Below are 11,415 nucleotides of genomic sequence, written 5' to 3' on the forward strand. Positions count from 1 at the left end.
AAAAATATCCTTATTAACATTCAGTTAAATGTGTATACGATACATTTTGGAAGGGAAATGTAGAAAAGCACTGTTGCCATGATTAAAAGAAATAAGAATCAGAAATGATTGGAAATCCATTCACACACAAACATGGCTTTGTCCATAGACACACATGCACACACACAGAGAGAAATAAAATTGCTGGATCTAAAAGAATATCTGGTGCTTCCAGCCCACCAATTTCTTACACAGAGAGTAGGGGAAATATTCCCAAAAGGGTGAGTAGGGTTCTAAAGTATAATCTGTTGGAAAACCTGCACAACATAGTAATTATAGTAGTTTTGTATTAGTTTTGCAGGAACCAATCTGGATCGGTCACAAGGACCTGAGTTTTTGTCTTCAATAAGATTCATCATTCCACTGATCAAACTTTAGCAGCTATAGAGTTCATTTCTCATGCCCAAACTAACTATGGTAGAAGTTGTAAACCTGGAGATAATATAGGAGGAAGGTATTCCTCATTCTAAACTCAGATCTTTCATAAATAGGAATAGGAATAGCAGTTAGATTTATATACCACTCTATAATGCTTTACAGCCCTCTCTGAGCAGTTTACAGAGTCAGCATATTGCCCCCAACAATCTGGGTCCTCATTTTACCCACCTTGGAAGGATGGAAGACTGAGTCAACCTTGAGCCAGTCAGGATCGAAGTCCTGGCTGTGGGCAGAGTCAACCTGCAATACAGCATTTTAACTGCGCCACCACATCTCTAAACAGAAGAACATGCTGATATTTCCTGCAAAGTTGTAAATATGTGACATCTATTTAAGGGACTGTGGTCCAGGTAGAGATGATCTCCAAGTGCTAATTTTCCAGAAGTCCCAGAGGGCTTCATCATGTAACTGGATAAGAATGAGTGAGGCTGATTTATCTCCCCTCCCCCCCCAAAAAAAGTAAAGAGTGGGAAGAAGTGTGCATAATACTTTCAAATCTCACAAAGCCACAATGTTCATTAACTGATCCTCGACTAGTTTCTCCCCATTAACATAAATGATAGAATTGTGAAGATTTGTATTTTTTTTTAAAAAAAATGTTTTTCTCTTCAAAGAATGGGAGTCAAATGTAGCCCCTCTAGTTTCTGGTTTTGGTTCTTCTGAGAAGGACACTTTTCTTAAAGCCTCTTATACAAGATACTTTAAACAACAAAGGCAGAAAAGAAAGTGCTAAAAGTGAAAATGGTTATTATCTCCAACTTTCATCAGAAATTGAAAGGGAATTCTAACCTATTTTAATAAACTTGAATAGAGGAAGTCCATGGTTGAGACCTGATAGCTCAGTGCATTTTGGCTGAAAAAAATATGATGGGTTTTGGGTTTTCTTTCTTTCCTTACACCAACACACTCTTTCTTTCAACACCTTTCGGCCATTCCACTGCATTTCTTCCATTCAAATTTTTATCACTGTTATAGACCAGCATAGAGAGAGTGAGATACAGTCAATAAAAAGCACAAAGGACACATCAAGAGCCTAAAAATATAAAAAGCTAGAAGATATAAAAAATATATAAATTAAAAATTAAAGGTATATATAAAAAAAAAGAATCTAAAGTTATCTTAAAATTATTCTCCAAGGATATTCAAGGCCCTTTCTTCATACCTTTTAGTGATGGGAAATTCAATCATGCTCAAGAACAATCTCTGACTTTTCCCCACAATCAAATAAAAAAAAACTTTCTCCTGTCAATCTTCCCAAAATCATTTTGGTTCAGCTAAGGCACTTGATCAGTAAATCTAGGACTGGGTTGCAGTGGTTTCTGAAACAAAGTAGTTCAAAACTGAAGATCCTGACTCTGACTATATTAGCTTTTGAAAGATAAAAACGAAAGTATTGTGCCCATCTTCAGGCCAAAAACCAGGGCCAGGAAGTAGAATGTTGAACGATATTTATCTATTTGTTTATTTATATCCTGCCTTTTTATTATGTTTACAAATAATTCAAGAAGCGAACATATCCAACACACCTTCTTCCTATTTCGCCTGCAACAACCCTATGAGGTGGGCTGGGCAGAAAGAGAGTGACTGGCTCAAAGTCACCCACTTGGCTTTCATGGCTAAGGTGGGACTTCAACTCACAATCTCCCACTTTCTGGCCTGGTGCCTTAAACACCAGATCAAAATGGCTCTATTATATGTGTCATTACTCATTCCTGCCAAACATTGTTGAAGAGCAGATGGCAGCTGTGGCCAAGAAATCCTTTACATAACCAAATGCATCAATTGTGCAGGTTTATTGACCCAATGAGTGACTAGTTATAGTCACTCACATCTTACTCACTTCTGGTTTGGATTATTATAACGTGCTCAATGTGGAGCTGTCCTCTGTACCTATGTAACACCTCTACTTTGTGAGTTGCATTGGCTCCCAGTATATTCTCTTTTGAGGCAAGCAATGTATGCAAAAAAAAAGGGACTAGAATGAAGAGCAAGTGAATAATTCAATAAATGTTTTGGTCTGGTGTTTTCCTTACGTTAGAAAAACAGTTAAAATTGCTGAAAGGAAAAACACTGAAACTGGAGAAAGAATACAAAATCAAATTCTTTTAGGAAATATTGAGAGTTGGATGTGTATAACTTGAAAAAGGCATTATTGAAAAACAAATAAGCTAATAGCTGAAGCTCTTATTATTGATAATGGAGCAAATGCATTCTTTGTTTTGTTTCGGAGAATTACATTACAAGACACCTTTTAGCAAGAAAACAAAGCCTTCCTAATGATCTGCGGTATTTGGAAATGGAATGGAATGTGTTGAAAGCGATGGACTCTCCTTTATTTCAGGTTTTGATGGATGGCCCATCTATTAGGGAAGCTACTGTGGTTACATTACAATGCCAGCAGTGGCCAAAGTCACTCTTGAGGCTTCTTCCAAATTCATAATTCAGGATGAAACAGGATAATTCGTGCGCCTTCAGATCAGGACAAAGAAGCCACATTTTCCATTACAGGATGTGGCTTCCAACAAGTTTGATTCTTGCTGTTTGTTTGGAAAAAAATATACTGTTACCAAGCTTCTGAAGCTAGTATGCGCATTATTCTAGAATCCTCCTCTTCACCATTTCATCACAAATGTCAAATGGTTACATCATTATGCTGTGTTCCAAAGTTACTTTCCACAATGGTTCGAATCAATCCTGTGCCAGGAAAATCCAGGATTACCACACCCCAACACAGAGCTGGTCCAGCCTGAGACTTGAGATATTGATAACAACGTGGGTTGATGTCTCTGGCTAATTTCTCAGGATTTGTGAAGAGGCCATTACCAGAACAAAAGGTAAGGTGCAGGACAGTTGGGTCACCAGTGGTTGCCAAGTCAAGATGCTCCTTCACTTGCTCCCATTTGCACTCAGGGCAGAAAACATGCCACACATCACTAACACTCAATTCTTCATATGGAACACCTAGCACCTCTTTCTCAAGTTCCTCCAAAATAATAATCTTCCCCCGAGCCTGCCTTAAAGTGGGAATGGCCTCCTTCATCCAAACTTTATTCTGGCCTTCTTCAGCTAAATAACATTGGAAGCGAGAAGCGTAATCTACATTGGGAATAAATGGGAGTTCTTCTTTAACCCTCATAAGTACTGTTTCCCCTGGGTGTTGGTTGAGGAAGCTCAAGGTGCCTTCCAGGACATCAGAAAAGTCTGCCTCCTGGAAAGTGTTGACATGGTATATAAGGAAACGGCCATTTTCCAGCTTACAACGGATATCCAAGAAACGCACCCCAGCAGCTAGCTGAGCCTCAAGCGGCCAAGTCTGACAACAGATCTGTGGGCCTCCAAGCACGCTCATGGAGTCATGGGTGCCAGGGATGGAGATTTTGGAAAGAGAAAGGTGGTCAGGTAAGCCAGACATCCAGTCAGAGAGATAAGAGGCAGGCCAGAACGTATTGTCAAATGCCTCTGTTTGCTGCCTCTTTCCACATTCCATCGTGTCCATCTGGAAAGGAAAAAAATATATCATGATCTTCTGCAGAGCAGAGAGCATCCTGCTGTAATGTCAGCTAAGTTAGGTTAAGAAAGACTTCCAACTGAATGCACTTCTATTGGCAAGTGATCAGCATCTCCCAGCATACCTGAGGGCAGTTGACTGTTTAATCAGAGAATTCCCATTTCTCTCACTACACATCTTCAGATATACATACTTGATTAGTATACCAGCCCATGGGCTCAAGAGGCTACAGTGTTCCCAATCTGGTGTCCTCCAGATTCCAGATTCCAACTTTGGAATCAACATTGTTTATTTATTTTATTTTATTGATTTCTACAGATGCCCATCTCAACAAGTGACTCTAAAACATAAAAACAATTAAAAGAGTACAAAATAAATATATGGGATATAACAAGGGATGGGATGTATGGGGTATAATACATAGGATATAATATACATTATGGAATTTGCTCTCCCAAACACTAGGCTGGAGAAGATTGATATATGCTATCTAATAAATATATCTAGCAACAGTCTGTATGACTTGAAAACAAACTTTAAAAAAAAACCAACTGGATGGCTAAGGTAATTATTCCTATTCTTTTTTATTCTCCATTTGGAATTGAGAATCAATCATGCCCCTTTTTACCATAAAAATACCATTAAAAAGTACCATAAAAATTACCATTAAAAAGTACCATAAAAATTACCATTAAAAAGTACCATAAAAATTACCATTAAAAAGTACCATAAAAAATAGATTCAGTACCATAAAAAATAGATTAGAAACACACGTTAAGATAGGCAAGAAAATGGTAAGTGAGCACCTATCCAGCCTAGACGAGTTCAAATCACCAGGACCAGATGGGTTATACCCCAAGGTTCTCAAGGAACTGACAGATATGATCTCAGAACCACTGAACTATATTTTTCAAAGATCCTGGAGCACTGGGGAACTACCAGAGGACTGGAAAAGAGCTGATGTAGTTCCCATCTTCAAAAAAGGAAAAAAAAATGGATCCAGGAAGTTATAGACCTATCAGACTGACCTCAATATCTGGGAAGATTCTGGAAAAGATAATCAAACAACGAATCAGTGAACACCTAGAGGCAAACAAAGTCATTACTAAAAGCCAACATGGGTTTGTCAAAAACAGATCATGCCAGACAAATCTTACTGCATTCTTTGACCAAATGACAAATTTAGTGGACCAGAGGAATGCTGTGGATATAATTTATTTGGACTTCAATAAGGTATTTGATAAAGTAGATCACAACCTACTACTTGATAAGATAGAAAACTGTGGGTTAGACAGCATCACCACCAGATGGATTCGTAGCTGGCTGACCGGCCATACTCAGTATGTGGTCCTCAATAGAACTGCATCTACATGGAGGGAAGTGTGTAGTGGGGTGCCCCAGGGCTCTGTTCTAGGCCCAGTGCTCTTCAACATCTTCATCAACGATTTGGATGAGGGGATAGATGGGGAACTCATCAAATTTTCAGGCGACACCAAGCTGGCAGGAATAGCCAACACTCCAGAAGACAGGCTTAAGATACAGGAGGATCTGGACAGACTTGAACACTGGGCGCTATCTAACAAAATGAAATTCAATGGTGAAAAAAATAAGGTTCTACATTTAGGCAAGAAAAATCAAATGTACAGGTATAGTATAGGTGGTACCTTGCTCAATAATAGCAACTGTGAGAGGGATCTCAGAGTCCTATTGGACAATCATTTAGATATGAGCCAGCAGTGTGCTGCAGCTGCCAAAAAAGCCAACACCATGTTAGGCTGCATTAACAGAGGAATAGAATCAAGAACACGTGAAGTATTAATACCACTTTACAATGCCTTGGTAAGGTCACACTTGGATCTGCATCCAGTTTTGGTCACCACAATGTAAAAAAGATGTTGAGACTCTAGAAAGAGTACAGAGAAGAGACACAAAGATGATTAGAGGACTGGAGGCTAAAACATATAAGGAACGGCTGCTGAAATTGGGTATGTCTAGTTTAATGAATAGAAGGATGAGGGGGGACATGATAGCAGTGTTCTAATATCTCAGGAGCTGCCACAAAGAAGAGGGAGTCAAGTTATTCTCCAAAGCGCCTGAAGGCAGGACAAGAAGCAACGGATGGAAACTAATCAAGGAGAGAAGCAACCTAGAACTAAGGAGAAACTTCCTGACAGTTAGAACAATTAACCAGTGGAACAACCTGCCTCCAGAAGCGGTGAATGCTCCAACACTGGAAGTTTTTAAGAAGAGACTGGACAGCCATTTGTCTGAAATGGTATAGGGTTTCCTGCCTGAGCAGGGGGTTGGGCTAGATGACCTCCAAGGTCCCTTCCAACTTGTTGTTGTTGTTGTAGTTGTTGTTATTATTATTATTATTATTATTATTATTATTATTATTATTATTATTATTATTATTATAGACTGTGAATTAATCTGCTATGCAAGAATCACACCTCTGTAGAATATCCGTTGTTCAATACTTGTGAATATTTGAAGATGTGTAGGCATGCATGAGGTGCATAAATAATTGATATTAACAGGACTGCTGTAATGTTCCTCCTATCAATTAATTCCCATTGCTATAATTATTACCTGTACATAACACAATATGGGGAGGGCAGGGAAAATGAAGTCTACAACAGGGCTTTTCAACCAGTGGTACAGGTACCACCTGTGGTACATTGGCACCTGGCAGGTGGTACACGACCATCCTAGAAAAGTGGTAGCGGGGGAGGGGAATGAGCTGAACTGGTGGCAGCACTGCACAAGCCTGAGCGAGAGATGGCTGGAGCTGCAGGGCGGTCAGGGCTCAGCGGAAGCGCCAGGATCAGCGCTTCTTCGGGACTGTCAGGGCTCAGTGGAAGTGCCAAGTTTAGCGCCAGGCTCCAGCTGGAGCTCAGCGCTGATCCTGTCACTTCTTCGAAGCATCGATCAGCTGGAATGTTGCAGCATCTCCAGGGTCTTTTACATTCAGATGCTTGGCAACTGATTCATATTTATGACGGTCACAGTGTCCCAGGATCATGTGAAATAACCAAAACCTGCTGCAACCACCCAGCAGAGGGGGGGGATAAAAACCAAACACCCCCCACCCCATCCCCACTGCCAATCCTCAACAGAAATGCTCACACCAATGGAAACATCAGACAGGAGGAAGAGCGCCGCCGGGTGGGCAGGCAGGTGTCTTGCTCGGCTGTGGTTTGGGGGGCACTTTTTCAGTGCCATTGTAACTTCGAACAGTCACTAAGCGAACTGTTGTAACTCGAGGACTACCTGTACTTTATCACTTTTTTGGGGGGTCATCAAGTTTTTGACCCCTTGCTAGGCGACTGGTGGTACTCGGATGTTGCCATATCCTAAAAGTGGTACAATGGGTGAAAAGGTTGAAAAGCCCTGGTCTACAGTCTTGGTTACAAAAGATGTAAATAAAATATTTTGAACACTTAAATATCAATATTGAGAACACCAAAGCATAATGCTTTAGGAGGATTTGCTAATTTTGAATTCTAGAAAAATCATTTTTAAGTTGCATAGAACCAGCAGTTGGCAAGAGTTTCACTGATCTTGCCTGGGCTAAAAATCCAAGCTGCATCATGCTTGGATGGAAGACCATCAGGAAATTGCAGAGCTATATGCCAAATGAGGAAGTTAAAAAAAAATTCCAGAGGAAAACAAAAAACCTTTCCGGTAATATTGCCAAATACATTGCATACTTGTATGCATTTATCCATCAGGAATAGAAAATGACTTGAGGCTATCTTACATATACATATACACATCCAGATATATCCGAACGACTTGTACAATGTGTCATCTACACAAGCATCACCTAACTATGCAAAGTTCAAATTCAGTGCCGTGGCTTTCCCTAGCGCAGTCTCTTTTTGATCTGAGCTTATCGCCGTTTTTCAGTTCTGCTCTATCTTATCTAATATTGCTGCAATCTATGTTCAGCCAAGAGGTTTTTAGTGTTTTGAATTAAATCCCAACTTCTATCTGAAGCCTACTAGCCTACCTGGAAATCGCGTTCCTCTCTTATCTGTCTCTCTTCCAGCTTCCAAAATTCAGAGGTGGATTTACTTGCCAGGATGTTATAAATTAATCAACAAACCATCATTAAGTGGGTGTCAACTAGCATACTTGGGCTGGTATAACTGGTTTGTTTTTGACAGCTTATGCCAAAAGCTGTCAGAGCTTTGTAATCATCTTGTAATATCGGGTCCACGCCCTTTTATTTTAATTTTAATGATTAACTTAATCATTTCCAAATGGACTGGATTGTAAACAGCTGGGAGATACTTCAGTTAGAATGCAATTCATTGTTTCAAAGAGATGGCATGTACCGGTAGTCCTCAACTTATGACCACAATTGAGCCCAACATTTATGTTGCTAAGTGAGAGAGTTGAGTGAATTTTGCCCCATTTTACGACCTTTCTTGCCACAATTGTTAAGTGAATCACTGCAGTTGTTATGTTAGTAACTCCGTTGTTAAGTGAATCTGGCTTCCCCATTGTCTTTGCTTGTCAGAAGGACACAAAAGGTGTTGATCCCAGGGCACTGCAGCCGCCATAAATATGAACCAGCTACTGAGCATCTAAATTTTGATCATGTGACCATGGGGATGCAATGGTCGTAAGTATGAAAAATGGTCAAAAGTCACTTTTTTCAGTGATGCTGTAAATTTGAACGGTCACTAAATGAACTGTTAGAGGTCGAGGACTATCAGAATAACATTTTAGTTGCTTTTGAGGTTCTGTCATGGAGATCCTGAGCACCAAAAGATTGTGAAAGACAGAGGGAAAAAACTGTAAAGGGTTGTCTTTAAAATTATTATTAAAATTAATAATCCAAACATTGGGCTGACAGTTTCAACAACAGCAATCATGGAACAATCATTTAGATACAAGACTAGGTAACTTCCCAGACATTAGTGCCTCTGCTTTCCAGCCCTTCCCCCCCCCCCGATTCAATCAGAATGTGTAATATTCCTTATGTAGGACTTGTTTCTCTAGAAGTCATTGTAAATTTTTCACATGTATAGCTACTCCCATTTTTTTCCATTTATCAGAGGCCACACATTTTTGACCAAGATGATTACATTCCAACAATTATATTTAATATGTAATACTTGAAAGCATATAAAATACATTTTTTCCTTTGTTCACCTATTTTTTTTATTTTGAATGGTTATTCATCTCATTAGTATTAAAAAATATTTGATCACTAATGACAGTTTTACACTTAATTTATGAAGAAGCACCAGCTGCTTGGACCTGTTTTTGACATTGTGTCTGTTCTTGTTCTTTATTTCCATTGGGCCATTTATTTGGCCCAATTTTTGGTCTGCCTGTTCTTCGTCTTTATTCCCCTGTCTGTTACCAATAAAGATTCAAACATTCTGTTAGCATCATCAACAACGTATAGAAAAGCTTTGCCTCCATCCTCAAAGACCTTCAGACAAAATGGAGTTGTCCATTTCTAAATTTTTTGTCCTGAAGAATAACTATCAAAAATCTCACAAGTCTACTCTATATCTACAAGACACATATGATAAACTCTCAAATGTTGCATCACCAAGTTATAAGTCAGTTTCTCTTATTTTCAGTTACAGCCTTTATAGCCTTGAAATATGTGAATTTAACAAATATATTCCTTGGCAATATTCTCCTTTATGCTACCCAATAATTTATTCTATGGATTTCTTCAATTTTCAAAGTTTTATCTATGTTGAGGTTAGGATATGTCAATTTTTCAATTCTTTTTCTAGATCTCTTCCAATATCCTCAGGTTTATCTCTACAGCCTAAATTATGTTTATGTATTTCAACTCATTCTAATTTGGCTTCCAATTAATTTCTGGCTGCTGAGGTGACTCAGTTGTAGACAGTTCCATAGATCCTATCTGCAATTCTTTACTTTGATGTACTAAGTCATCATTTGGGCCATGGTGTCACAGTGGTTCGAATGCAGTATTGCAAGCTGACTCTACTCACTGCTCACTGCCAGGACTTTGATCCTGACTGGTTCAAGGTGACCTCAACCTTCCATCCTCCAAGGCGGGTAAAATGAGGACCCAGGTTGTTGGGGGAAATATGCTGATTCTGTAAACCGCTTAGAGAGGGCTGTAAAGCACTGTAAAACAGTATATAAGTCTAAGTGGTACTGCTATTGTTATTTTACTGTATTTAATAGAAGCCGTGAGAGAATAACATGTTGTTTCTGAATGTTGATATATTTACTTAATTAATTTAGAGAGACTGTATGAAGTTTTCCTATAACAAATAATAATAATAATAATAATAATAATAATAATAATAATAATAATAATAATAATAATAATAATAATAAAAATAAAAAGTTGGAAGGAGTCTTAGAGGTCATCTAGTCCAACCCCCTGCTCAGGCAGGAAACCCTATACCATTTCTCCTCAGGGTGCCGTCAGCCAGACAGTGCCGGCTGGCAACCCCCAGGGGGAGGGCCTTCTCGGTTGGAGCCCCCACCCTATGGAACGAACTACCCCCAGAGATCCGGGTGATTCCGGATCTCCCCTCCTTCCGCCGCGCCCTCAAGACATGGCTATTTGAGCTAGCAGGACTGGCCTAAGGGTTATCTTAATTTGGTTTTAAAATAATTTTAACAAGAAAAGGCCAATAATTAATATTTTATTTTAATTACATTTTAAATTCAGTATTTTTATATTATGTACCTGTTTTAAATGGCTGTAAGCCGCCCTGAGTCCGCTGGGAGAAGGGCGGGGTAGAAATTTAATTAATAAATAAAATAAATAAATAAATTTCAGACAAATGGCTATCCAGTCTCTTCTTAAAAACGTCCAGTGTTGGAGCATTCACCGCTTCTGGAGGCAGGTTGTTCCACTGGTTAATTGTTCTAACTGTCAGGAAATGTCTTCTTAGTTCTAGGTTGCTTCTCTTCTTGATTTGTTTCCAACTTATCTCAGGTACATGAATCTATTCCTAAATGCTCCCAAGAATAACCATAACTTAACTAGCTTCTTAAACATCAGCAATGAGGGTGCTTTTCTTATTTCAAAGTGTAGCTTATTCCACAAGAAGGGAGCCTAGTAGAAAACATTCCCTTCCAATCTAAGTAATTCCTTATAAGAAATCCTATCCAAATTCACACCCTTAGATACTCCCTCTATCACGTGTCCAGGGATACCCCAAATTGGTATTTTATAATTTAACTTATAATAATACTTTTTCCAGACACGCAATAGAGCACTTCTTAAAATATGAGATTTAAAAGCCTTATCGACTTTTTTATTATAAATTAAATATGCATGCCATCCATATAATAAATCCCATCCCTCTAGTTGAAGTATACTTTTATTAGTTAAATTAAGCCAATCAGTAACCAATGTTAAAACCACCGCATCATAATATAATTTCAAATTAGGTACCTTAAGTCCT

General features: G+C 38.8%; 1 protein-coding gene across 1 annotated transcript; it reads right to left on the reverse strand.

The window, feature by feature from the left end:
• Nucleotides 1-3,109: 3,109 nt before the first annotated feature.
• On the reverse strand, nucleotides 3,110-3,964 carry LOC107299456 (1-phosphatidylinositol phosphodiesterase-like). Its single transcript, XM_015828811.1, has one exon. It carries the CDS (start codon nucleotides 3,962-3,964, stop codon nucleotides 3,110-3,112), a length of 855 nt encoding a protein of 284 aa, XP_015684297.1.
• Nucleotides 3,965-11,415: the final 7,451 nt, after the last annotated feature.

Source organism: Protobothrops mucrosquamatus, unplaced genomic scaffold, assembly GCF_001527695.2.
Source record: "Protobothrops mucrosquamatus isolate PMUCROS unplaced genomic scaffold, P.Mucros_1.0 scaffold4953, whole genome shotgun sequence".
Taxonomy (NCBI): Eukaryota; Metazoa; Chordata; class Lepidosauria; order Squamata; family Viperidae; genus Protobothrops; species Protobothrops mucrosquamatus.

What these genes read in the sequence shown, in the direction of transcription:
- LOC107299456 (XM_015828811.1), bottom strand. Translation starts at nt 3,964, where the DNA reads ATGGAATGTGGAAAGAGGCAGCAAACAGAGGCATTTGACAATACGTTC.